Source organism: Lissotriton helveticus, chromosome 2_2 (genome assembly GCF_964261635.1).
Source record: "Lissotriton helveticus chromosome 2_2, aLisHel1.1, whole genome shotgun sequence".
NCBI lineage: Eukaryota > Metazoa > Chordata > Amphibia > Caudata > Salamandridae > Lissotriton > Lissotriton helveticus.
Window position 1 is genome coordinate 383190464 of NC_136060.1, and position 21699 is coordinate 383212162.

A 21699-nucleotide genomic window follows, 5' to 3' on the forward strand; every position below is an offset into this window, starting at 1 on the left:
AGAATTCCCAACCATTTTGCGGTGGTCTGCCAGAAGAAGTCCCAAGGAAAAGACGCCAGAGGTCAGAGACCACTATCAAAGGCGATACACCAGCTATCCATCACGAACATAGAGCTTTGACCTGTAAAAATTGTACCTACTCATCAGTGCTGTCCGGCGAGAGCATTGGCCACTTAAGTAAGTTAACAGGGTTCCTCTTCCTGGTCAAGTGAAGATCTTTAGTGAAACATCAACTTGAAATATTCCCTTTAATAGATGAAAAGTCCCTGGAAGTAATGTTTTTAACTAGAACATGGCTTAACGAGGGAACAATGCTGGATGCAGTACAGGCCATCCCTGCGGGCTATAATATGATCAAACAGGATCAGGTAAATAGGAAGGGGGCAGGAAGCACTAGCTATCCAGGCCCTTAAATCGGCACTTTTCGGGGCCTTAATATACACTTAGAGGGCCTGCATTGTCTGCAAGCTACTAATCAAATACAAACTCCAACTGCATTTCAACTCATACAATTGGTGAATTCTTTCATTCACAAGAAAGGTCACCTTCTCGACCCGGGTGTTTACCAATATCTGTGACCTGTCTGTAAACATTCTCCTTCTAGGACTGTGGTCTAATTACTTGATAGTTCCAATACTAGTTACCTTGCATAAAATCCTTGCCCTAATTCTAAGATGATAAATAGGTGCTGGTCTAAACCTGTTCTCACAGAATTGAACCTCCTTCTAACTTCCATGAAACTAGATATTAAGGATTCTGTGACTGATGGCGACCAGGCCTTCAGAGAGTGGATTAACTCCGGGAGTAAGCACATGCAGGGAATTCCTACATGCCAGTAATGAGAGAGGAACAAGGGGAACCTCCAACCACCACTAGAAGTTCGGACCAGAGGTAATCCTTCATCTTGGTCTTCTGCACTGTTTTCCGCTCCTTGGAGGCTGGATCTGCTCTGTTTCCACATGCACCTTCTTCGCTTTTGGATGGTTGCCTGTTTCTTGTTGGCCTCTTGTGCGGTTTGCCTTCAGACTTTTCCTTCCGGATGGTCGGCGGTACTTTCTTCAATGACTTTTGACTGTTAGAATTTCCTGGACAAAGAAAGAGGAAGTGTTGTCTTTACGAACCGGGGATACCAAGACAGAAACGTTTGAGGGTAGGCCTGGTCACGGAGAGGCCTGCACAAGGGGACCAGGCCGGTTGTGGGAGAAGAGTTTTTTCTAAGGACCAACCGCAGCTGCACCAAGCAACCTAGAAGTCAAGCATATATGGACTGGAATTATTTGGGGAGACACACGTACCTGCCGCCACCGCCGAGAGTCATTTGCTGGCACTTACCTGACCGCACCTGGGGAGAGACTGCTGCCGCCACCGCCGAGAGTCATTCCAGGCACAAACCAAGAACTTACCTGTGCTGACGCATTGGACGCCACCGCCGAGAGTCATTTCCTGGCATTTGAAACCGCGCCGCCGCTCCGGGGGGAATTCAACTCCCGGCAGGCCACGCGGCGGCGCGAGGAGGTGACGCAGCACGCGCCAGCGAGCGCGAAAGGCAGCATAAAGGGAGGAGGAACCCCGCGTCGCGGGACGCGAGCGGGACGGCCGGGGCTAAGCCCGGGCAAAGGGCGGGCCCTCTACGGCCCTCATCGGCACTAGGAGGCCAGGCTAGGCCACCCCTTTTATTATTACTTTGCTGTGCAACAGGGGATCATCCTTAAAATTGTCTACGGCAAGTAGTGGTGTTCCTGACGCTGGTACAGTCAACAACACTGATGATTCTGTAAAGGAGTCTGCTGGATATCTGCACAAATTTGAAGTAAGACTTTTTTGTTTTAATTTTGGGACCTATATTTTGTCAACCAATTGAGCAGTGGGCATAAGACTTTCACATTTTTTTGCAAAATATGCGTAAAAGAAACAATCATACGGCACCCGACACACCGAAGAACACCATGGAGAACTACCTTGTTCAAGTGGTCAGTCAAATAAACAGCAAACGCAGACAATCGTTAGGTCTGTCCCAATCACCTATTCTTCATCCCATGAGCCCACCTACCTCCTCACAAACCAATGAGTCCCTGTTAATAGACCTGAACAACGATCTTCAGGTACCAGCTTCCCCAGAAACTGTTAACATCGATGTGAGTACATTGAATGTGAGGGACACTGATCATCACGTGGTTAATGAATCTGATGCACAGGTTATCATTGAGGTTGAAGGAACTAATGACAATGATAAAGAAGCTGTGGAGGATGATCCATCGGCCAAGCCGTCCTCCAGGGCAGTTAGAGCCTGTCGCAGATTACAAAACAAACGTGGGGGGGCACGCTCTGGGAAAAACAAGGCTACATCACCACCACCAAAGGAAAAAAATATATGCAAGTACAATGAGGAAAATAATCTAAGGGACACTTTGGACGAGGACTTAATGTCTAAAATAGCGGAGCTGTTAGAAATAAAAATACAGACAATTATCAAGCCACTTATTAGTAAGATTGATAAACTCTCCGCAGAGATAAAGAAGCTTGGGAGTGCACAAAATGGCCTAGCAGATGCAATAGGCAATGCCCTTAGTAATGTCAATAAAGATAGTGATCTCCCAGAGAAAGATAACGTACCCAAGGTAACGCCAGATGCTATTCCTCCAGTAGTAATTCCTGTAGAATGTCCTCAAACCTCTGGCAAAAATACTACCAATTTGCCACTAGAAGCCCCGACTGACAGACCAATTGATTCCATGCAAACTATTGTGCACTCTTGTTTTGATGAGAATCAAACTCAATTTGTAGTTGAAGCAGCACCGTTAGTGCTTGTGTTAGCCAATACACCAACCCTATTACCAGACCAAATTGAGTCAGCCTCATCATTAAAAAGTAAGGCATTATACTGGCTCTCAAATAATATGCGGCTAGCGCAGGGGGGTGAACAGCGGTTGGCCGATGAAATTAAAACAGCAAGGAGGGTTGGTTGGATAGGTAATAAGCAGAAAAAATGGAAGGCGACTGTGTGATACTAAACCTCTCGTCTGCAGCTGCTCTTCCAGATATTTTACCAAATATCCTTCCACCACAAAAGAGAAGTAGCTCTATAATCCCCCTTACACTAGAATTTTTCTATAATGAAATAGAAAAGGCCAACATTCAAAAACCCCGGAAGCCAGTTTGGTCAACAAGAGCGCATGGTTGGGGAGGGGGACCATCAGTTTCTGACATGATTTATGCTCCCCAAAATAGGGTGGGTCAATGGCCACCAAACCAACACAACATCTTTCAAAACACTACCTTAGGGCAAAATTGGAATCAAATGGCCAGACAAGGGCCTGGTATAATAACCAATAATTGTGGCCCTACAGGAAATGCTAAATATAATGGAGGATGGCTAGGTATGCAGCAGAATACACGGTATCCTAATACCCCAGTACCTATGGGCAATGCTAACTTTAATGGAGGATGGCTGAGCTCTTACCAGAACCCACCCTTCCCCATTACTCCTGCACCTGGATGGAATGCCCCCTCTAATGACTGGGGTTTTGGGGCCCCATCTTACAACTGGGGAGTTAGCACTTCAAATAGGTTTGAAGCCCTAGCCGGCTTAGCTGACTGCGACTGACTTGAGAGAGGGGACCCGATAATGCCATGTAGAAGAAACTACATACATCGTAGGTTGTTGCTTAAAGCTGGAACAAATCAGACTGTACCTAATGAAATCTTGCATCAGCCATTACATCCAGCTGAAACAGTAGCGCAACAATCGCACTTAGATACATCTAGGGTAAGCACACCATGTCAGGCAGTAGAAGCACTGGGGGATTTAGGAAGCATGAAAATTATCTGCTGGAATATAGCGGGTTTGAAAAAAAATCTCTTAGACCCGTCTTGGCATGATTACCTGACGAGTGGGGATCTAATTATGTTCCAGGAGACATGGGGGCTCGAAAACTACTTCAAGGTGGATTATAGATCTTTTTTCATACCCGCAGTAAACGCAAATGGGGGGAGACCCTCAGGCGGATTAACAATCTGGGTGAAAATCACAAGAGGCCTGTCCTTTGAGCAAATTGATATGAACAATCCCGACATTTTATCACTCAAGCTAAAAAAACACTAAGGGTTGTAGTACTTACGTGATCAATATTTATAATAGACCACATCGATCATGTAAAGAATCAACAGTTGTAAATCATCTGAATAGTTTTTTGGCGGGACTTGATCAAAATGCACAAATAATTATAGGTGGTGATTTTAACAGAGGCTTTGAACCTATAATAGGTTTAGAAGACATCTATAAGGATGAGGACATCGCCTACAATATCCCCCTAGTAGATACAAACTACAAAGCACCCTGCTCTGTGAGCGCTTTACAACTACTGAACTTGACATTAGAAATAGGCCTACGCGCATGCAACGGGCGGTTGTCATCAGACTGTCCTAGTAGACCAACGTTTACCAGAGGGGCATACTCCAGCCACTTAGATTATTTATTAGTCTCCCTGAACTTGTGGCCTATGATCATCGACCTTACTGTGGATGATCGCATGGAAAGCGACCATTATCCTCTGATTTTATCTGTTCAAACCCAGATCTTTAAAACCCTTGATAAAAGTGCAAACAGCACTATATCCTTGCCACAAGATCCTCTAGTGGCAAATAATCGCAGATCCCTGAAATGGCCAGTAGTACTAGGCAACTCCAAAATCATTACTCAAATCTATAATGTATTTGTGAGTCATATGTCTTCACTCCTAGGCAATAACACTGATATCCAAAATCTTAGTTTGATAAAATCCCATGAGCATTTAACTAACCAACTTGGCGGGATCCTGACCAGGGCAATAAAAAGATCACATGATGCCCAAAAAAGTAACCAAACAGGGAATACCTGGTATAACCAGGATTGTAGAACAGCCAAGTCAGATTTAATTATAGCGGTTAGGGGGGGCTCAATGGATATTGTGAGAACCAGGAGAGTACAGTATAAAAGAACTTTATCAAAGGCCAAGAGAGAGTGGGACGAAAGGGTTTGGTCTGATTTATTGGATGCATGCAAGCGTAAAGATCAGACCACTTTTTGGAGCCTCATTGCTAGAGGCACCAGGGGGATGATAGAATGTAAAGATAAATTTCTAGAGGAAAAGACATGGGTCGAGCATTTTACTATGTTATACTCATGTACAAGTTCAGGTCAGAGTGGAGGCTGGGATAGTCTGCAGGCTCCATTGGTAGCGTATGATGCACCTCTTGTTTTTTCTTTAACAGAAACTATCTCTGCAATTAAGGCAGTGAAGCCAGGGAAAGCACCAGGCCCTGACAAAATACCAGGTGACCTTTGGAAACACGAAAACTACATTTGGGCTCCCTACATCAATTTATTATCCAACGAAATTGCTCAAGGAGCTCCTATTCCGGAAACCTGGAAGGGGGCAGAGATTGTGACTCTGTTCAAGAAGGGTGATAGGTCAAATCCTTCACATTACCGACCTATCAGCCTTATTGACGTGCTACAAAAATTTTTTGCACGGCAGGTCCTTGGTCGGCTCACTTCTTGGATTGAAGAACACTCTATTTACACAAAATATCAGGCTGGTTTTAGATGTAAGATAAGTACAGTAGACCAGGTTTTTAGATTTTTATGTTTAGTCTGGAAATACACCATTATAAGGAGTTCCCACATATACGTGGCCTTTGTTGACTTAAAGGCAGCTTTTGATATGATACCCAGGGCAGCCCTATGGAAGACATTAAATGAAATGGGCGTCCCTGGTAATATCCTTCAAATTCTAATTAGACTCCATGAGAACAATTATGCACATGTTAGATGGGGTCCGAATGGAGAAGTCACTGAAAAAATAAAAATAGCAAAAGGGGTAAGGCAAGGGTGCGTAATGGCACCTACCTTATTTTCTTTATATGTCAATGACATCCCTGATACTCTTTTGGGCTGCGAGCATGACTCTCCCAAATTGAGTGGGCAAGCCGTTCCGGCACTATTATTTGCAGACGACACAATTTTAATTTCTCAGACACCTAGGGGGCTCCAAAATCTTTTAAATACATTTAGTTTGTATTGTCATGACAAGAAATTAGAAATCAATTCCTCAAAAACAAAAGTTATGACAATCAACCCCCATAAAGGCTTCAATAAGGTTTTTAAAATAAACAATGAACCTATTGAAGAAGTTTCTAATTTTAAATACCTGGCTATTATTTTAGACAGTGATTTGACATGGAAAACACAATTGGAGAATTCAAAACTAAGGTTAACCCAAAATCAGGCTCCAATCTTAAAGAAGCATAAGAATAGCCATTTCAAAGCGGTCTCACCAGCCATTGAATTATTTAAATATAAAGTGCAATCTTCTTCTCTTTATGGCGCGGATCTCTGGGCAAATGCTTCAAAGGATACTTTTCGAGTGAGGGAAAATTCCTTCATTCGGCAATTGTTGGGGATACCACGGTCAACACCATTGACACCTGTATTATGGGATCTCAACTTCAGGCGCACTGACGACTATGCTTCGCTTCGCCCACTACTCTATTGGGTCCGTTTATGGTCCACTGAAGAGCTGGTCGATTATAGAGAAGCATTGCAAGAGATACTGGCCATAAAGAACATTACGCATTTGCCATGGCTGGAATATGTTAAAAAATGGCTTGAAAAATTAGGTCTATGTGATTTTTGGCTTGACCCTGATTCCCTTACAAATAGCTCAAAAAACATCTTGAAGCAAAGGTACTGGGACTATATTAGAGACTCAGTGTTTGCAAATCCTAGAACAGGGACTCTGACCTCGAAGTTCCTTGAAATTAAAATGAATATGCAATTAGAGCCCCTTATGGATGAAATTCACCCACCATTGGCCAAAAGCCTATATCTAAAGTTCCGGTATAGCATTTTGCTTTTAAAAGATAGAACATCTAGCTGGAAACGTAATAAGGGGTTGACCGGGGTCGATGTCTCTAATATATGTGAGTTTTGTCAAATGGGGATGAAAGAAGACGAGTCCCATGTCTTGTTCACATGCCCAGCATACCTTAAAGCAAGGAAAAAATGGCTTAAGCCAATCTGTAACAGGTTAGGCCTTAGGCAAATTAAGGTTGGACTCAGGATATTTAAAGGAGATACTGCACAACCGATTGTGTTTAGCCTAAGTCGTTTTCTCTTGTGTGTTGCCCTGATCAGGAGAAAGAAAGATCAGAAACTTTGAATGTAATGAGCTATTTTACCATGTTATTAATTGTTCACTAGTTATATTGCAGCCTGTCTGATTGCTATGGTGTATACTACTTTTTTAAACAAATAGAAATTAAATTATTATTTTATCATTGTTATATCTACTTAGTGTTCTCAAATAGAAGGGGGACCGACCAGGATCTATGTAATCTCAGTTTAGATGATTCTTGCGTATTTTGCACAAATAAGATGTGATGATATTTTTACCCACTGCTGTATTGTTATGTATTACAATGATGTGTATGATCCGTTTTTGTTTGGTTTTTATGTATTGTATCTTACAAGGTTTTTTAAACCGAATAAAGATTTAAATGGAAATGGAATGGATTACCACTGTGCTTGATGAACGTGTCCCTTGGTGAGAATGTACTGGTCTAGTGGTAAATAGAGAGGCCTGTGCCCAGGCTTGACATCCAGCTACGAGATCTGCAAAAGAAATGCTGAATTCTGGAACGAAATTGGAGAAATACCTACGAGGTCTGTAATAAGCAGGACTGTGGGAAGGTGATAAATACATATCACTATGCCATTAGGAAAGCGCAGGCAAGCTTCTTCTCCAGGAAAGTTGATAATGCTGCTAACTCAGCGAAAGAAGTGTTCTTGATTGTGAAGTCATTTACTGACCCCAACGTTAAAAAAAATATAATCCCCATCAAAATCCCAAAGTAATGAATTATTCACTTGTTTTTCTAGAAAATACTCAATATTTCTGTTTCCTTCCTGACACTAGGAAGGGCTGCCCTCTCCTTCCTCCCCTCACCCCGACAAAACAACTACCCAGTCTGAGGCATGAATAATTCTCTTTCTGGTTCTGTACCCCTTGAGGATGAGAATTTGGTGTGTCTGGTTAGGAAAGTAAAATCTGGCTCTTCATTTGACCTGACTCCACCTTATATTTTGAATCTTGCAGCAGGAACTATCCTAGAAAATCATCACTGGTCTTGGATGCTAAGAGACAGTTGTTAGGGAACTGCCTTCTAGACATCCGGCCACTAAATCAATTGTCATTTGTTGATGGAGGAAGTTCTCTGTCTGGTGTGGGTCCAGTTTCATCAATTAATTTTCCATTGTTTGATTGTGTCCTCTCTTTGGCCAAAGAGTGTTTTAATATAAGGAAGTGAACTGCCCGTTTTTGGCTTTGCTGATTTCTCCTGAATATAGAGACGTCTTTTGCTGATTCTAATTTCTCATATTTAGCACTTTGCCTTAGGGCTCAATAGATTTACCTTAGGGTGACATGCATTTATTTAAAAGGGAGGATGGGGCTTTGCCAGTCCTCTAATCACAAAGTTGAACTAGCATTTTATAACTGCCCTTCCATTTTGCTGTGGCAGACTCGGAACCATGCTTTACCTTTGTCACACAGAAGGAGGTACAATCAGAGCTGCAGCTGCTGGGGTGACCTTCTAACTTACTAACCTTGTGTACCAAATACCAGGGGCTTACGTTAGCTTATGCCAATTGGGTATAAGCCAATCAAACACACATTTTAAGGTCGGGGCTCAGGCACTAAGCACTGGTTAGCCGGCCTCCGTGCACTGTGAGTAGACAAAGCAGCAGCATCAGTCCAAAACTTTGGGTGTGACCATACAAAAAGAGGCATTTCTCTGCAATGCTACTATCTTGAAATGGCTCTCATGTTTCATATGGAACTTCTTGTTTCTTGTCAATGGGCTTCAAATTTGGTGATGACGTTTTAATCAAGGGTCTGTCTGAATCTCTGAATGTACGTTTGTTATGGTTATTGACCTGGAAAACAGGAGAAAGCTTTTTTGGTGCTTTCTACTTGTCCCTCTTTTAACTCTTTTCTACTGATAAACTGGTCCCACAGGTCAACGTTAATGCTTTCCGTCTTCTGTTTCTGGGTCTTTCTTCCAAGTTGTAGAGGCACAGATTGGACCTATAGAAGGTCTTAATTACATTTCTCTTTTGAACACTACAGGTCTGAAGTGAAGCTTAATGACACACTATGAAGCGCTTGTTGGCTTTCATCTTTTCAGCAGGCAGTCACACCTCCTTTATTCCTTTAGTGGGAAGGGAGTAAACCAACAGAGCTTTACACTGCTTTCTTTTTAAACAAAAGTACTCGAGTTTTCAGTTCCCCAGTTGATATTCATCAAAGGTACCTTTTTTTATTTTGGGAATGCGACTGTTCTTGGAACCTCATGTAAAGAACTGATTCACTTTCACTTTAATTAGTCTTTATTCGATATATTTCAATCATCAAAGACATTTTACAAAAAGAATTTGTTGTTTTTATCCCACCCCTCCCCCCCACCCCACAAATATACAGGATCCACAGTGAGTTAATACAATAAATAAGCAAAAGTAATAAACATCTTCCTATCTCATCCTATTTACATTGTTACACAATCTTAAAATATCCTATTTACATCTTTACATAATCTTAAAATATCCAGCTAAGTTCATTAGTGCCAACCGAAAAAATAAAAAAGTAACAACTACTTATATGGTTTGCATAGTTTATCACAAAGAAAAATATACTGATCAGAAATTCAAATAAACGCAAACAGTACGACAGAAAATAACAATCCTAAACTTATTCCAAACAGATTTTGCGTGCCCGAATTATCCACATCCAGTGTAGGAATTTTGCCATAGCTATAACAACGGGCTGAGAGGTGTCTGTTCTTAAGATCCTGACAGCCTCGTTTGACGTTTTTAAACCTAACTGGATGCAAATTGGTTTAAGCCATGAGTGTCTGGGTATTCTATATTCAGAGCAGGCAAATAACACATGTCCGATGTTTTCATTATGGTCCGGACAGAAGGGGCACCTTGGAGTTTGTACCTTATTCCATTTCACTATTAGGGCATTTAGTGGAAGTGTCCCCACCCTCAACTGATGGTACCTCTTCCGGTCCCCTGGGACCGTGATCCAATCCCAGTAGGATTCGAGGGCCGGTGAGTGCTTGAGCTCCAAATAATCATATGTAAAGGTACGGTCAATATGATTCCTAAAGCACTTAATCTCCACCATGCTCCAATAGAGTTCACGAAGTGTCTTTTTCGGTGGAAATACACTATTTAGGGGATCATCCCACAATTGGGGTAAACCCAGTGCCCTATATAAAAGTTTAGCCTCTTTCATCCAGACTATCTTACTAGCAGTATCCAGGGTTCTCACCTCCAGGAAGCCTTGGGCATACTGGGAGAGCTCAGGGGTTACCCATAGCCTTCTCCAGTAGGCCACAATTCTATACCTGGCTATGTCCCTAAAACTATAAAATCCCAAATCATACTTTAAAGGTATCAATGGGGTTGACATTGGTAACCCAGTAATGTTGCGGAGAAATTTGTTCTGTGCTACCGTCAACTTGGTAAGATTACTGGACCCCCAGAGTTCAGCTCCGTAAAGAACAGCTGCTCCGACCTTAGCGTTGTAGATTTTTAGGACAGGTCTAATTGGTTTGGTATAAGATGAAAAAAGCTCCTTTGTGAGAACTCCTGCGAGTTGTGCACGTTTTGTATCTAGTTCATTTATATGCTGTTTCCAATCTAGATTGTAGGACAAATTGATACCAAGGTACTTAAAGACCTGGGTCTGCTCAAGCTGGACCCCATCCATAATAACTCTTCCTCTAATGTGTTTCCGCTTGTGCATAACCATAAATTTAGTTTTGCTGGTATTAATTACAAGACCATGATCAATGCAAAATGCTTCAAAAACCCTAATGGCCTTTTGAAGTCCCTGCTGGGTCTTTGATATCAGCAAGGTATCGTCCGCAAACATCAACAGGGGGATCAGCCTTCCTGCCAACCTTGGGGCATCCGTGGGCTGATGTTCGAAATAACTGATCACCCAAGAACTGATTCAATAAAGTGGTTGCAAATTGTTCACCGACTTTTACTGTAACAGATAATAAATATGTGGTTACAGGTTCAAATCCCTGCGGGTCCACTCAACTTTTCATCCTTCTGAGTTTGATCAAATTATTACCTATTCTGCAGTACTGCAATCTACCACTGAACTCTATGCCACTATATTCTATGCCACTCTACTCTACACCACTCTACTCTGCACCAGTCAATGCTGCCATTACACTCTACTCTGCACCACACTATGCCACTCTACTGCACTCAATGCCAACGCACTCTATGGTACTCTAATCTACTGTGCACCACTGCACTCTATGCCACTTTACTCTACGCCTCTGTACTCTGCACCAGTCACCTCTATACCAGTGTACTGTACCCCACTCTACTATGCACCACTGCACCCTTCGCCAATGCACTCTACACTGGTCCACTGACACCACATTGATGTAATAAATTTTGTTGTAAAAAATACTGACTGAAAAATATAGACAACACAAATATCGACTCATGCTTAAAGAGGTAAGTACAAAAATATTGACAAAAAATATTGATGTACAAAAATATAGATATATAAAATATCGACTTTATATAAATATAAAATGAAAGAATATGTATTAAATATTACATTTAATTTTAGCAAAATAAAATAAATTTAATATGCATTTTAATAAAATATAACAAATAAACTTAATTAAAAAGATAAACACACATACATAATTATTTATACATATATATTTACTTTAAAACAATTAATAAACCATTATTTTTAATTTATGTTAAAAGTTTAAAAACATTAAGCTATTAAAATTATTGAAACTTAAATTTCACAATACAGTCAGTGCAACAGTAGAGAAAATGTTGGATAGCGGAGGGGTAAAATTGACTATTCCCACTCCAGTGAGAGCAACAGTAGGGAAAGTGTTGGATAGCAGAGGGGCAGAAAATACTATTCCAACTCCAGTGAGTGTGACAGTAGGGAAACTGGTGGATAGCGAAGGGGTACAAATTACTATTCCCACTCCAGTGAGTGGAACAGTAGGGAAAGTGTTGGACAGTGGAGGGGTAAAAATTACTATTCCAACTCCAGTGAGTGCAACTGTAGAGAAAGTGTTGGATAGCGGAAGGGTACACTTTACTATTCCCAGTCCAGTGAGGGCAACAGTGGAGAAAGTGTTGGATAGCGGAGGGGTAAAAATGACTATTCCCACTCCAGTGAGTGCAACAGTAGGGAAAATGTTGGAAAGCAGAGAGGGAAAAATTACTATTCACTCTACAACAGTTAAAATATATATATATATATATTAAAAATTAAGAGAAGTATAAAAAATAAATAAATATTTTTAAAAAATAGAAAAATATATTAAATATATAAAAAGAAAACATTATAATATTAGTTACATATAATAAATACATATAATAAATACTCACAATATTATATGTAATGTAATAATAAATTCATTCTTTTAAACTAGAAAATATTTGCAGTCTATGTTATGCTACTGTACTCTAAACCACTGCACTCTACACCAATGCACTCTACACCACTTTTGTTCACAATCATTGCACCCAGTGCCACAGCACCTACATTAACTACTTTGCACCGCTGCACTTTACTCCACTATACTCTACAACATTCAACTCTATGCCACTGCACTGTACGCCACTGCATGCTGTCACTCTACACCATTGCACTCTGAGTCAGTGCACTTTACATCACTCTGTTCTGCTCTGCACCACTGTACTCTGTCACTGCTCTCTGCACCACTCTACTCAGCACCACTCTACGACACTGCACTCTGAAACTCTACACTGCATGACTGCACACTATGCCACTGCGCTCTACTGTGCATCACTTCACCTTATACCACTGCACTCTATGCCACTACACTCTACACCACTACACTTTATGCCACTGTACTCTACATCTCTGCACTCTACCCTACACTACTCCACTCTACCCTGCACCACTCTACAGACACTGCACTCTATGCTACTCTAGGTCACTGTACTCTATGCTAATGCATTCTACACCGCTTTACTCAAAACAATGCACTTTACGGCATTTCACTCTAGCTCACAATTTTCCACTCTACTAAACTTCACTCCGCGATATTCCACTCTATGATGCTCTACTCCCTTGAACTCTGCTATACTGAATCTCTTCTTCACTCTATGCCCCTCCATGCCATGCTGCGCCACACGTCAGTACTCTACTTCACTCTGTGCCATTCTTCAACACTAATCCTCTCTCCAACGCTCTACACAACTCCCTCTATGCCTCTCTTTGCCACTTTACTCCACCCAATTTTGCGACCCACTACTTCAATTTACTCCACTCCACTCTATGACACTCTTCTCCACTCTATGCCACTATACTCTACAACACTCTACCCAACACCCTCTACACCACTCCACTCTGCTCTACACCACTCCATGACTCTCTATACAACTCCTCTCTACGGCACTCTATTCAAATCTGACACAGTACTCCACTCCACGCCACTCAACTATATGCCTTTCCACTGTACGACACCCTACTCCCTCCATGACACTGGACGCTACTCCATGACGCTCCACTTCACTCCTCTACATGCGACTCAACTCTATTGTATTCCACTCCATAGCACTGTACTTCAATTTACTACACTGCACTCCACGCAACTCTCTTTTACCCCACTAACTTTTAGCCATGCTGAACAGCAGTCACTCAGTTGTATAACATTGCTAAAACATATTGGCAAAGCCAATAGCAGTTGCATAGGCGAGACCTATTGGCTTTGCCAATGCTCGTTGTTGTTGTAAACTGACCTATGTACTGATAGGTTTGTGCACAAAATGCAGAATCGTAGTGGGTTGCAATTTGACCTACATCATGAATATTCATGGGTTCGGTTGCAAATTGCGATCCACTAGGATTGCCCACCATTACATGGATGGTATCCTGCTGGGGTCAGCAGACCACCATGTTTGTAAGTGCCTATAAATTAAGGAATTGTTTTTTTATTTAAATGCAGCCCATTTTCTGTAAAGGAAAATGGAATGCATAAAATAAATAAAAGAAAATTACACAAACTTTTTTTAGAAGCAGGCAGTGGCCCCATAGAACACTGTCTACTCCTAAAAAACGTTTTTTTGCCAACATTCACAACGGGAAAGAGGGCTTACAGGGGCCCCTTCCTTTCTGGGAATGGGTTACCACCTCATTTGAGTTGCTAATAAAATATTAGTGTTTTGTGATTTAATTTTGGGCCTAAAACATTAATGCATACCATAAAAAATTGACATTTGGAAGGGGACGCCCTAAACACACCCCTTACAAATACCGATTCTTTATAGTTTCCTAAACCCATTTAATAATTCATAAAGCCTTATTCAAATCGTTAATTTTGCTTTGCACATTTCAAAAAGTGTTTTAGCGGTTGCAAACATTTAGATTTACGGAATCTGATGGTTTTCGATCATTAAAACACTTTGTAGATGAGGCCCCTTGAATCCCCTAGACTTGTGATGGTGGATGGATGGCAGTCCTGCGAGTGACTCACTGGAACTGAGGCCCATCATAGCAGTGGTTTGTGAGTTTGGTTAACCACTATGGTGGAACACCTTTCGTGGGTTATGGTTTGTAGAAAAACATGTCTACAATAGTAAAAGGGGATTAGAACGAAGTATATATAAAAATTCGATCAATATAGACATCTACAGTCTTTCTAGGTGTCATCCCTGCCCTACATGTATTTAGTACTTTTTATTAGGCCATATACGCGGACACAGGGATACATATATATTAAGAAATAAGACATTTACAGCAAATTATTAAATAGCATATTGTCTTCTTTGTTATCAAATTATTTTTGTATGAATTTTGCTCATGTATTTGTTACATAAATGTCACATTTTTACCATTTGAAGGGATACGTGTCGTCTTCATGGAATCAGACAGGAACTGTGAGTGGCAGATTGTCTGCTAATCATCCAGTAAGTTAATGTATTTTCTAAATATTACCAATGATGTATGTATAGATAAACATCTCTTTCTCTAAACGCTAGCTGTGACTGATACATTTCAACATTCTATAGACAGGATTTGTATTGAACCATTCGTTTACCCATCAAGGGACTTTAACTATGAGGGTCCCAACTTTACTCCCACATCCTCCCACCTCCATGTTACCAATACCGGGAGTAGTGTTATCTCTACGGACAGAGTTAATGATGAATACTAGAGCCCAGAGGTTTACCTTAAAAATGTGGTTTCCCCAGTAATTTATCTTTCTCCAACAGAGTTTAACGTCAAGATTTCGGTTGCTTTCATCAGCCAGAGTCCCTGATTGAAATGTACTTACAGCTAGATTCATCAAAGTCCCGTTTTGCGAGTCTGTAATAGCGATTGTTAAGGAATCGCTATTACAGACTCGCAAAACGGGAATCATGTACAAATCTCAATGTATTTTGCGAATCCTACAGCTTCCTTATTTGCGATTAGCAAATTGCTAATCGCCCAAAGGCCCGTAGGAATGAATGGGGAGTCATTCCTTATTTGCGATTAGCAATTTGCTAATCGCAGATAAGGATGCGATTTCAAGGGTGCCAGGGGCGTCCAAAGGACACCCTGTAGCACCCCTAAAAAGCAAATGTAGCCAGATGTTGCGCACACACATGTCCAAAGGACATGTGTGTGTGTAACATACCACTTAGAAAAATGCACTAAAGTGCATTTTTCTAAGTTTTCGCTATTTACCGCGAATTTGCAAATAAAAAATGGTTAATGAATTGCATTTAAGGAATCTCAAATAGAGATTCCTTAAATGCAATTCCTCGCAAATATGCAATTTTGCTATTAGCGATTTTTGCATTTGGGATGATGAATCCCAAATGCAAAAATTGCGCTTGCAAAGGGCCAGATTCTCAGAATCTGGCCCTTTGCGAGCCCATTTTCCAATGATGAATCTAGCTGTAAATCTGCTATTTAACTCCAGATCTCGCAGTTCCAGTGGGGCCATTAATAGCAGTTTTGCGAGTCTGTAATAGCGATTGTTAAGGAATCGCTATTACAGACTCGCAAAACGGGAATCATGTACAAATCGCAATGTATTTTGCGAATCCTACAGCTTCCTTATTTGCGATTAGCAAATTGCTAATCGCAAATAAGGAATGACTCCCCATTCATTCCTATGGGCCCAAAGGCCCATAGGAATGAATGGGGAGTCATTCCTTATTTGCGATTAGCAATTTGCTAATCGCAAATAAGTATGCGATTTCAAGGGTGCCAGGGGCGTCCAAAGGACACCCTGTAGCACCCCTGAAAACCAAATGTAGCCAGATGTTGCGCACACACATGTCCAAAGGACATGTGTGTGTGTAACATACCACTTAGAAAAATGCACTAAAGTGCATTTTTCTAAGTTTTCGCTATTTACCGCGAATTCGCAAATAAAAAATGGTTAATGAATTGCATTTAAGGAATCTCAAATAGAGATTCCTTAAATGCAATTCCTCGCAAATATGCAATTTCGCTATTAGCGATTTTTGCATTTGGGATGATGAATCCCAAATGCAAAAATTGCGCTCGCAAAGGGCCAGATTCTCAGAATCTGGCCCTTTGCGAGCCCATTTTCCAATGATGAATCTAGCTGTAAATCTGCTATTTTACTCCAGATCTCGCAGTTCCAGTGGGGCCATTAATAGCAGTTACGCGATCCATCAGAATTAAAAAGAACCTCGTAATGGAGTCCCAACTGTTCCTAAATTCCTTTTGGAAGTCCATGCTTCATCAGTCCGACAAATGAATTAAAACAGTAGAAAATGTGACCCCATGAAATATGTTCCCTCTAATTGGAATTATGAGATCAATACATACACTAGCAGGTCTTTTATAGCATATGATCTGCCAGGATACCTAGATCGAACCTCTAGGCATCATAAGTTCAAGCAGCCAAATGAGTATTGGAGTAGAACAGCAGGGCAAAAGAGATCAGGTCGGGACCTAGAGGCGAAATCCTACTGAGGTGACAAGAGCAACATAAATTACAACTATGCTTAGCTCAGATGCAATTATGTGATCTTCCATTAATAGTCTAGCTCTTACGGTTATAGTATATCCAACTTAAATGTATGATTCATTTGAAATTTGAACACTGCTCACCTATCCCTGCTTCCTGAAGGACCCCCGCATCAGCTGAAGGTTAACCTTGTTCTTTCTTATCTCAGGTGTAACCTCCACTGTATGATAAGGGTGCAGCATATGGACTGTACAGTTTGCTGTTTTCACTATCACGTCTTTCTCTTTGCAATATATTTCCAGCAGGGCTGGCCTTTGCTCATAAATAGCCCTGGGTGAAACCAAATGTGGTACCCCCTTCGAATCCTCCACCTCGTCGTTACGGGAAACATGGTTTAGAACGCGGTGTTTACACCGCAGTGCCTTTTGAACGCTGCCATTACAACGCAAGTCGTTACTACGGCTTGCGCTGGGTGGCGCTGTTGGGCAAGGAATGTTGTAATTTTATATTCCAACACCTTCCCTACTGTTACGTGGACTGGTGTTGGAATATAAAATTATAAGATTCCAAAATCTGCGCACCTCCAACGCAAGTCGTTGTAACGACTTGCGTTGTAATGCCCGCGTTGTCAAGTACCGCGATCTTTTAGATCGCGGTGTACTGACATACATCCCGTTACGGGAAACATGGTTTAGAACGCGGTGTTTACACCGCAGTGCCTTTTGAACGCTGCCATTACAACGCAAGTCGTTACTACGGCTTGCGCTGGGTGGCGCTGTTGGGCAAGGAATGTTGTAATTTTATATTCCAACACCTTCCCTACTGTTACGTGGACTGGTGTTGGAATATAAAATTATAAGATTCCAAAATCTGCGCACCTCCAACGCAAGTCGTTGTAACGACTTGCGTTGTAATGCCCGCGTTGTCAAGTACCGCGATCTTTTAGATCGCGGTGTACTGACATACATCCCTGTGCTACATAAATATTAATCATTCTTTAATGCATGAGTTAAATATTCATTGCTGCTATTCTACTTATAACCATCACCGTCATCAGACTATCAGTAGATGTTGTGGAGCGGTGCTGGTTGAGAAACGGCAATGTTGAGAGTTCTGAAAGATCGGTGCCATGCCAACGTCACTCCTCCTGACCTTGTATTCCCCCTAGCTATAGCAGATAGTCTTATAGGAGGGCGTTTTTGGTTCACAGGTCAGTCAGTTCCCGGGTAATTACCATAACAGTGACCAGTCTGTTAACACACATTTCCCTCTCCTTCCCTACACCTGAACAACCTATTCAGGTGCTTAAATGGAGGTGAGACGCCGTGGGGGAGGTGGGTGATACATGAGTGACAGGGAGACAAACGAAGAGAGCAGGAAGATTTATTGAGAACATAAATAACGCTGGCAGCCCATAATAAAAAAATTAATTCAAGTAGTCAGTTAGGTAGTTCATTGTGTGCCCCCTGCACCTAGGTGCCTGGTCCTGGGCCCAGCTCGGCCATGCCCAAGGCCAAACCTGATTTCTAGGAGGCTGCCATCAATGGGAATTGTCAAATTACTGCCTTAGTGAAATGTTTTGAGAAAAATAATTTTTCATATGTAGTGTGTCACGCTGTACACTTATCCACATCGCTTGCATGGGCACAACTGGTGTGTTACTTGCAGGAAAGTATGATCTTTCTGACATAGAAACCCCCACTTTATACCTGGTATCAGTCTGTTTTGACTCGTTCACTGGGATCCTGCTAATCAGGACCCCAGTGGCTGTGCTCTTGCTCCTAAATTTGCTGGTAAGTACTTTGTACACTCCCCAATTTGGTCTACTGTGGTACCATTATAAGTCCCTAGTATATGGTACTGAGGTGTCCAGGGCATTGGTATACCAAACTGTGTCTGCAGAGCTGCCATTGCACTCTGCAGGACAAGGTGCAGGCACACTTCCCTTTAGATATAAGGTTGTTCTTCTATCCCAGTCATGCACTTAAAACCTATAAGTCACCCCTAAGATAGGCCCTTCAGCCCAAGGGCAGAGTGCATGGTTCTAAGTGTGTTGGTACGCCTGCATGAGCATAGGTACCCCTACAAACCCCGGACTCCATTTTCTAGGCTTTGTAAGTGTGGGACAGCCATTATAAGGTATGTAGTAGACCCTCTCAAAGTCAAGAGGTCTAACTACATAATGGCTGCCCGAACGTGAGCATGTTTGGTAACAAGCATGTTGGAATCATACCACCACAAAGATTCTGATGTTAGTGGCATGATACCATGTACTGGGGGTGCTCCTTAGAGGACCCCTCAATACCTACCTGTGTAGCTTTTCAGGGTCTGCCTGCAAGCCCGCGCTGCTGCCGTCTTCAGACACTTTTCTGCCTCCTTGCTGATGAGCCTAACTTGTGCAGGGGAAGCTGAACAAAGGATTTCCTGCTACTCAGAGGTGTGACCACCTCTCTTTGGAGTTAGGTAGGGTGGGAGTGCTTCTGAACACCACCAGACCGCATTGAAGGGCACTTCTGATAGATACATCTGCCAGTGGATTCCTCACCTTGTGAATATCCCCTGCGCAGCAGCCAATCGGAAGCTTTTGTAGCTCTCCACGCCGGCGAGGTCATGGACGACGTCACAGAGAATACGACTCCGCTCGCGACCCCGCTGACGTCACTGGATCCATAATAGGGCCTCGTCAGCGTGATGACGTCAGTCGCCGTCGACGCCAACGGTTATTTGGGACTCTCCGTAGTTACATTGTAGTTTCTAGTGTTCTCGTCTATTCTTCTTGTTTCCTTTCTAAAATGTCGGGAAGAAAGTCAGGTTTTAAGCCCTGTAGAGAGTGCGGGAAGCAAATGTCTATTACTGACCCACATCAGGACTGTGTTTGGTGCTTATCTTCCGATCACGACGTCGAAGAATGTGCGTGCTGTAGGAAGATGAACCCGAAGGCATTGAAGGAAAGGGAGGCAAAATTATCTATGGCCAAGATGAAGAAAAAAGAGAAGAAGGCGAGTAAAAGAAAATCAAGATCAAGATCGAGGTTGAGGTCGAGGTCTCGATCCGAATCCAGGTCAGGTTCGAAGTCGGCTTCGGGGCATTCGAAGTCGAGGAAGCATAAGAAGAAGAAGCATTCTTCAAGGCGCCACTCTGATAAAGAATGGGCGCCGAAGTCATATTCTCCTCGGCGTCGCAGAGATGACGTCGTTCCATTGCCTTCGAATCCAGCTTCACCAGTGAAGGTTGTGACTCCCGAAGTCGAGGTCTCTCGATGTCCGACCCCGGCTCCCTCGGATTCGGTTCACTGGTGCACCTGCGGGTCCCATGGGTCCTTTTGCATTTAATTTGGGTGTTCCCCAAACCTATCCCCAGGCTCCGTTTATGCCCTTTATGCCAGCGACGCCGTCTTGGAACTTTCCGGCGCCGAGAGCCCCGACGCCGTATCAAGATTCTCCGGCGCCGTGTCGAGATTCTCCGGCGCCGTCTGGTCGTCCTCGATTGGAATCTATGGCGCCGTCGGATCCGCGTTCGACGCCGATCCCGAGGCTGACGGAGTCAGTTGTGGAGCCATCGACTCCAGCCCCCAGGATCCACTCCAGGAGGGAAGCCCAGAGGGCTGTAGAGGAGGAACGCTATAGGCAAGAGATGGAGGAAGGTGAACTTCCTGAATCAGAGGACTATTTTGCGGACTTAAATGACGCAAGTGGCCTTGATGTCTCACCTGAGTGGGATTTTTCTCCTGGCCTGGATGCTCCCTCTTAGGATGCAGCTCCCTATCATATGGTGGTGAGAAAAGCTGCGGAATTCTTGAACATTACTCTGCCTTCTACAGAGTTTAAATCCAATCTTCTGACTGAGGTGTTACATTCTCCCTCATCTGTGTCTGAACCTCTATTACCATTTAATGAGGCAATTTTGGAACCAGTGTTGGAGGTTTGGAAGAAACCTTTGTCTGCTCCTGTGGTCTCCAGGACAGTGGCACGGAGGTATAGGGTGGCACCTGAAGATCCAGAGTTTTTGTCGCCTCATCCTTCGCCTGAGAGCCTAGTAGTGCAGGCGGCCTGTTCAAAGAAATCTTCAGGGGATTTTCATCAGGTTCCGGCTGACAGGGATTCAAAGCGCATTGACCAGTCTGCCAAAAAAGGTATTCTCTTCTGCAAGCATGGCGCTAAAATCCACAAATGCTACCTGCTTGATGGGAAGATAGATCCATGCCTTGATGGATTCTTCTAGGCAGTTGCTGCCAAAACTGTCTGATGAAGATAGAAAAATTTTTCAGGAAGTTTTGGATGATACCCAGGCTGCTGCTCGTCAAGTTATTCAGAGCGACCTAGATACGGCAGACTCAGTGGCAAGGATAAGGGGCTCTGCAGTAGCTACGAGAAGGGCGGCTTGGTTGAAGTCCTCAGACTTTTCTGATGATGTTCAAGCTACTCTGTTAGACTTACCATTCGATGGTACGGGACTCTTTGGTAAGAAGGCGGATGCCGCTCTTGAGAGATTAAAAGATTTTAAGGCCACAGCAAGATCACTTGGCTTACAAACTCAATCTAGAGGATCTTTCAGAAGATATAGAGGATTTGGAAAGTCGTCCTTTCGTCCGCAAGGACAGCCTCGACAGCAGCAACAGCAACAACAGAACACGCT

The 21699-nt window shown here is 42.7% G+C and overlaps 1 protein-coding gene across 1 annotated transcript in view; it reads left to right on the forward strand.

Annotated features, from left to right (window-relative positions):
- The window catches only part of POLN (DNA polymerase nu), a 2689548-nt gene that overhangs the window by 1745057 nt on the left and 922792 nt on the right, over positions 1–21699 (forward strand). The window contains exon 20 of the mRNA XM_078678603.1: positions 14975–15040. Coding sequence (XP_078534729.1) covers positions 14975–15040 — 66 coding nt within the window. The remainder of the gene's footprint in view (positions 1–14974; positions 15041–21699) is intronic.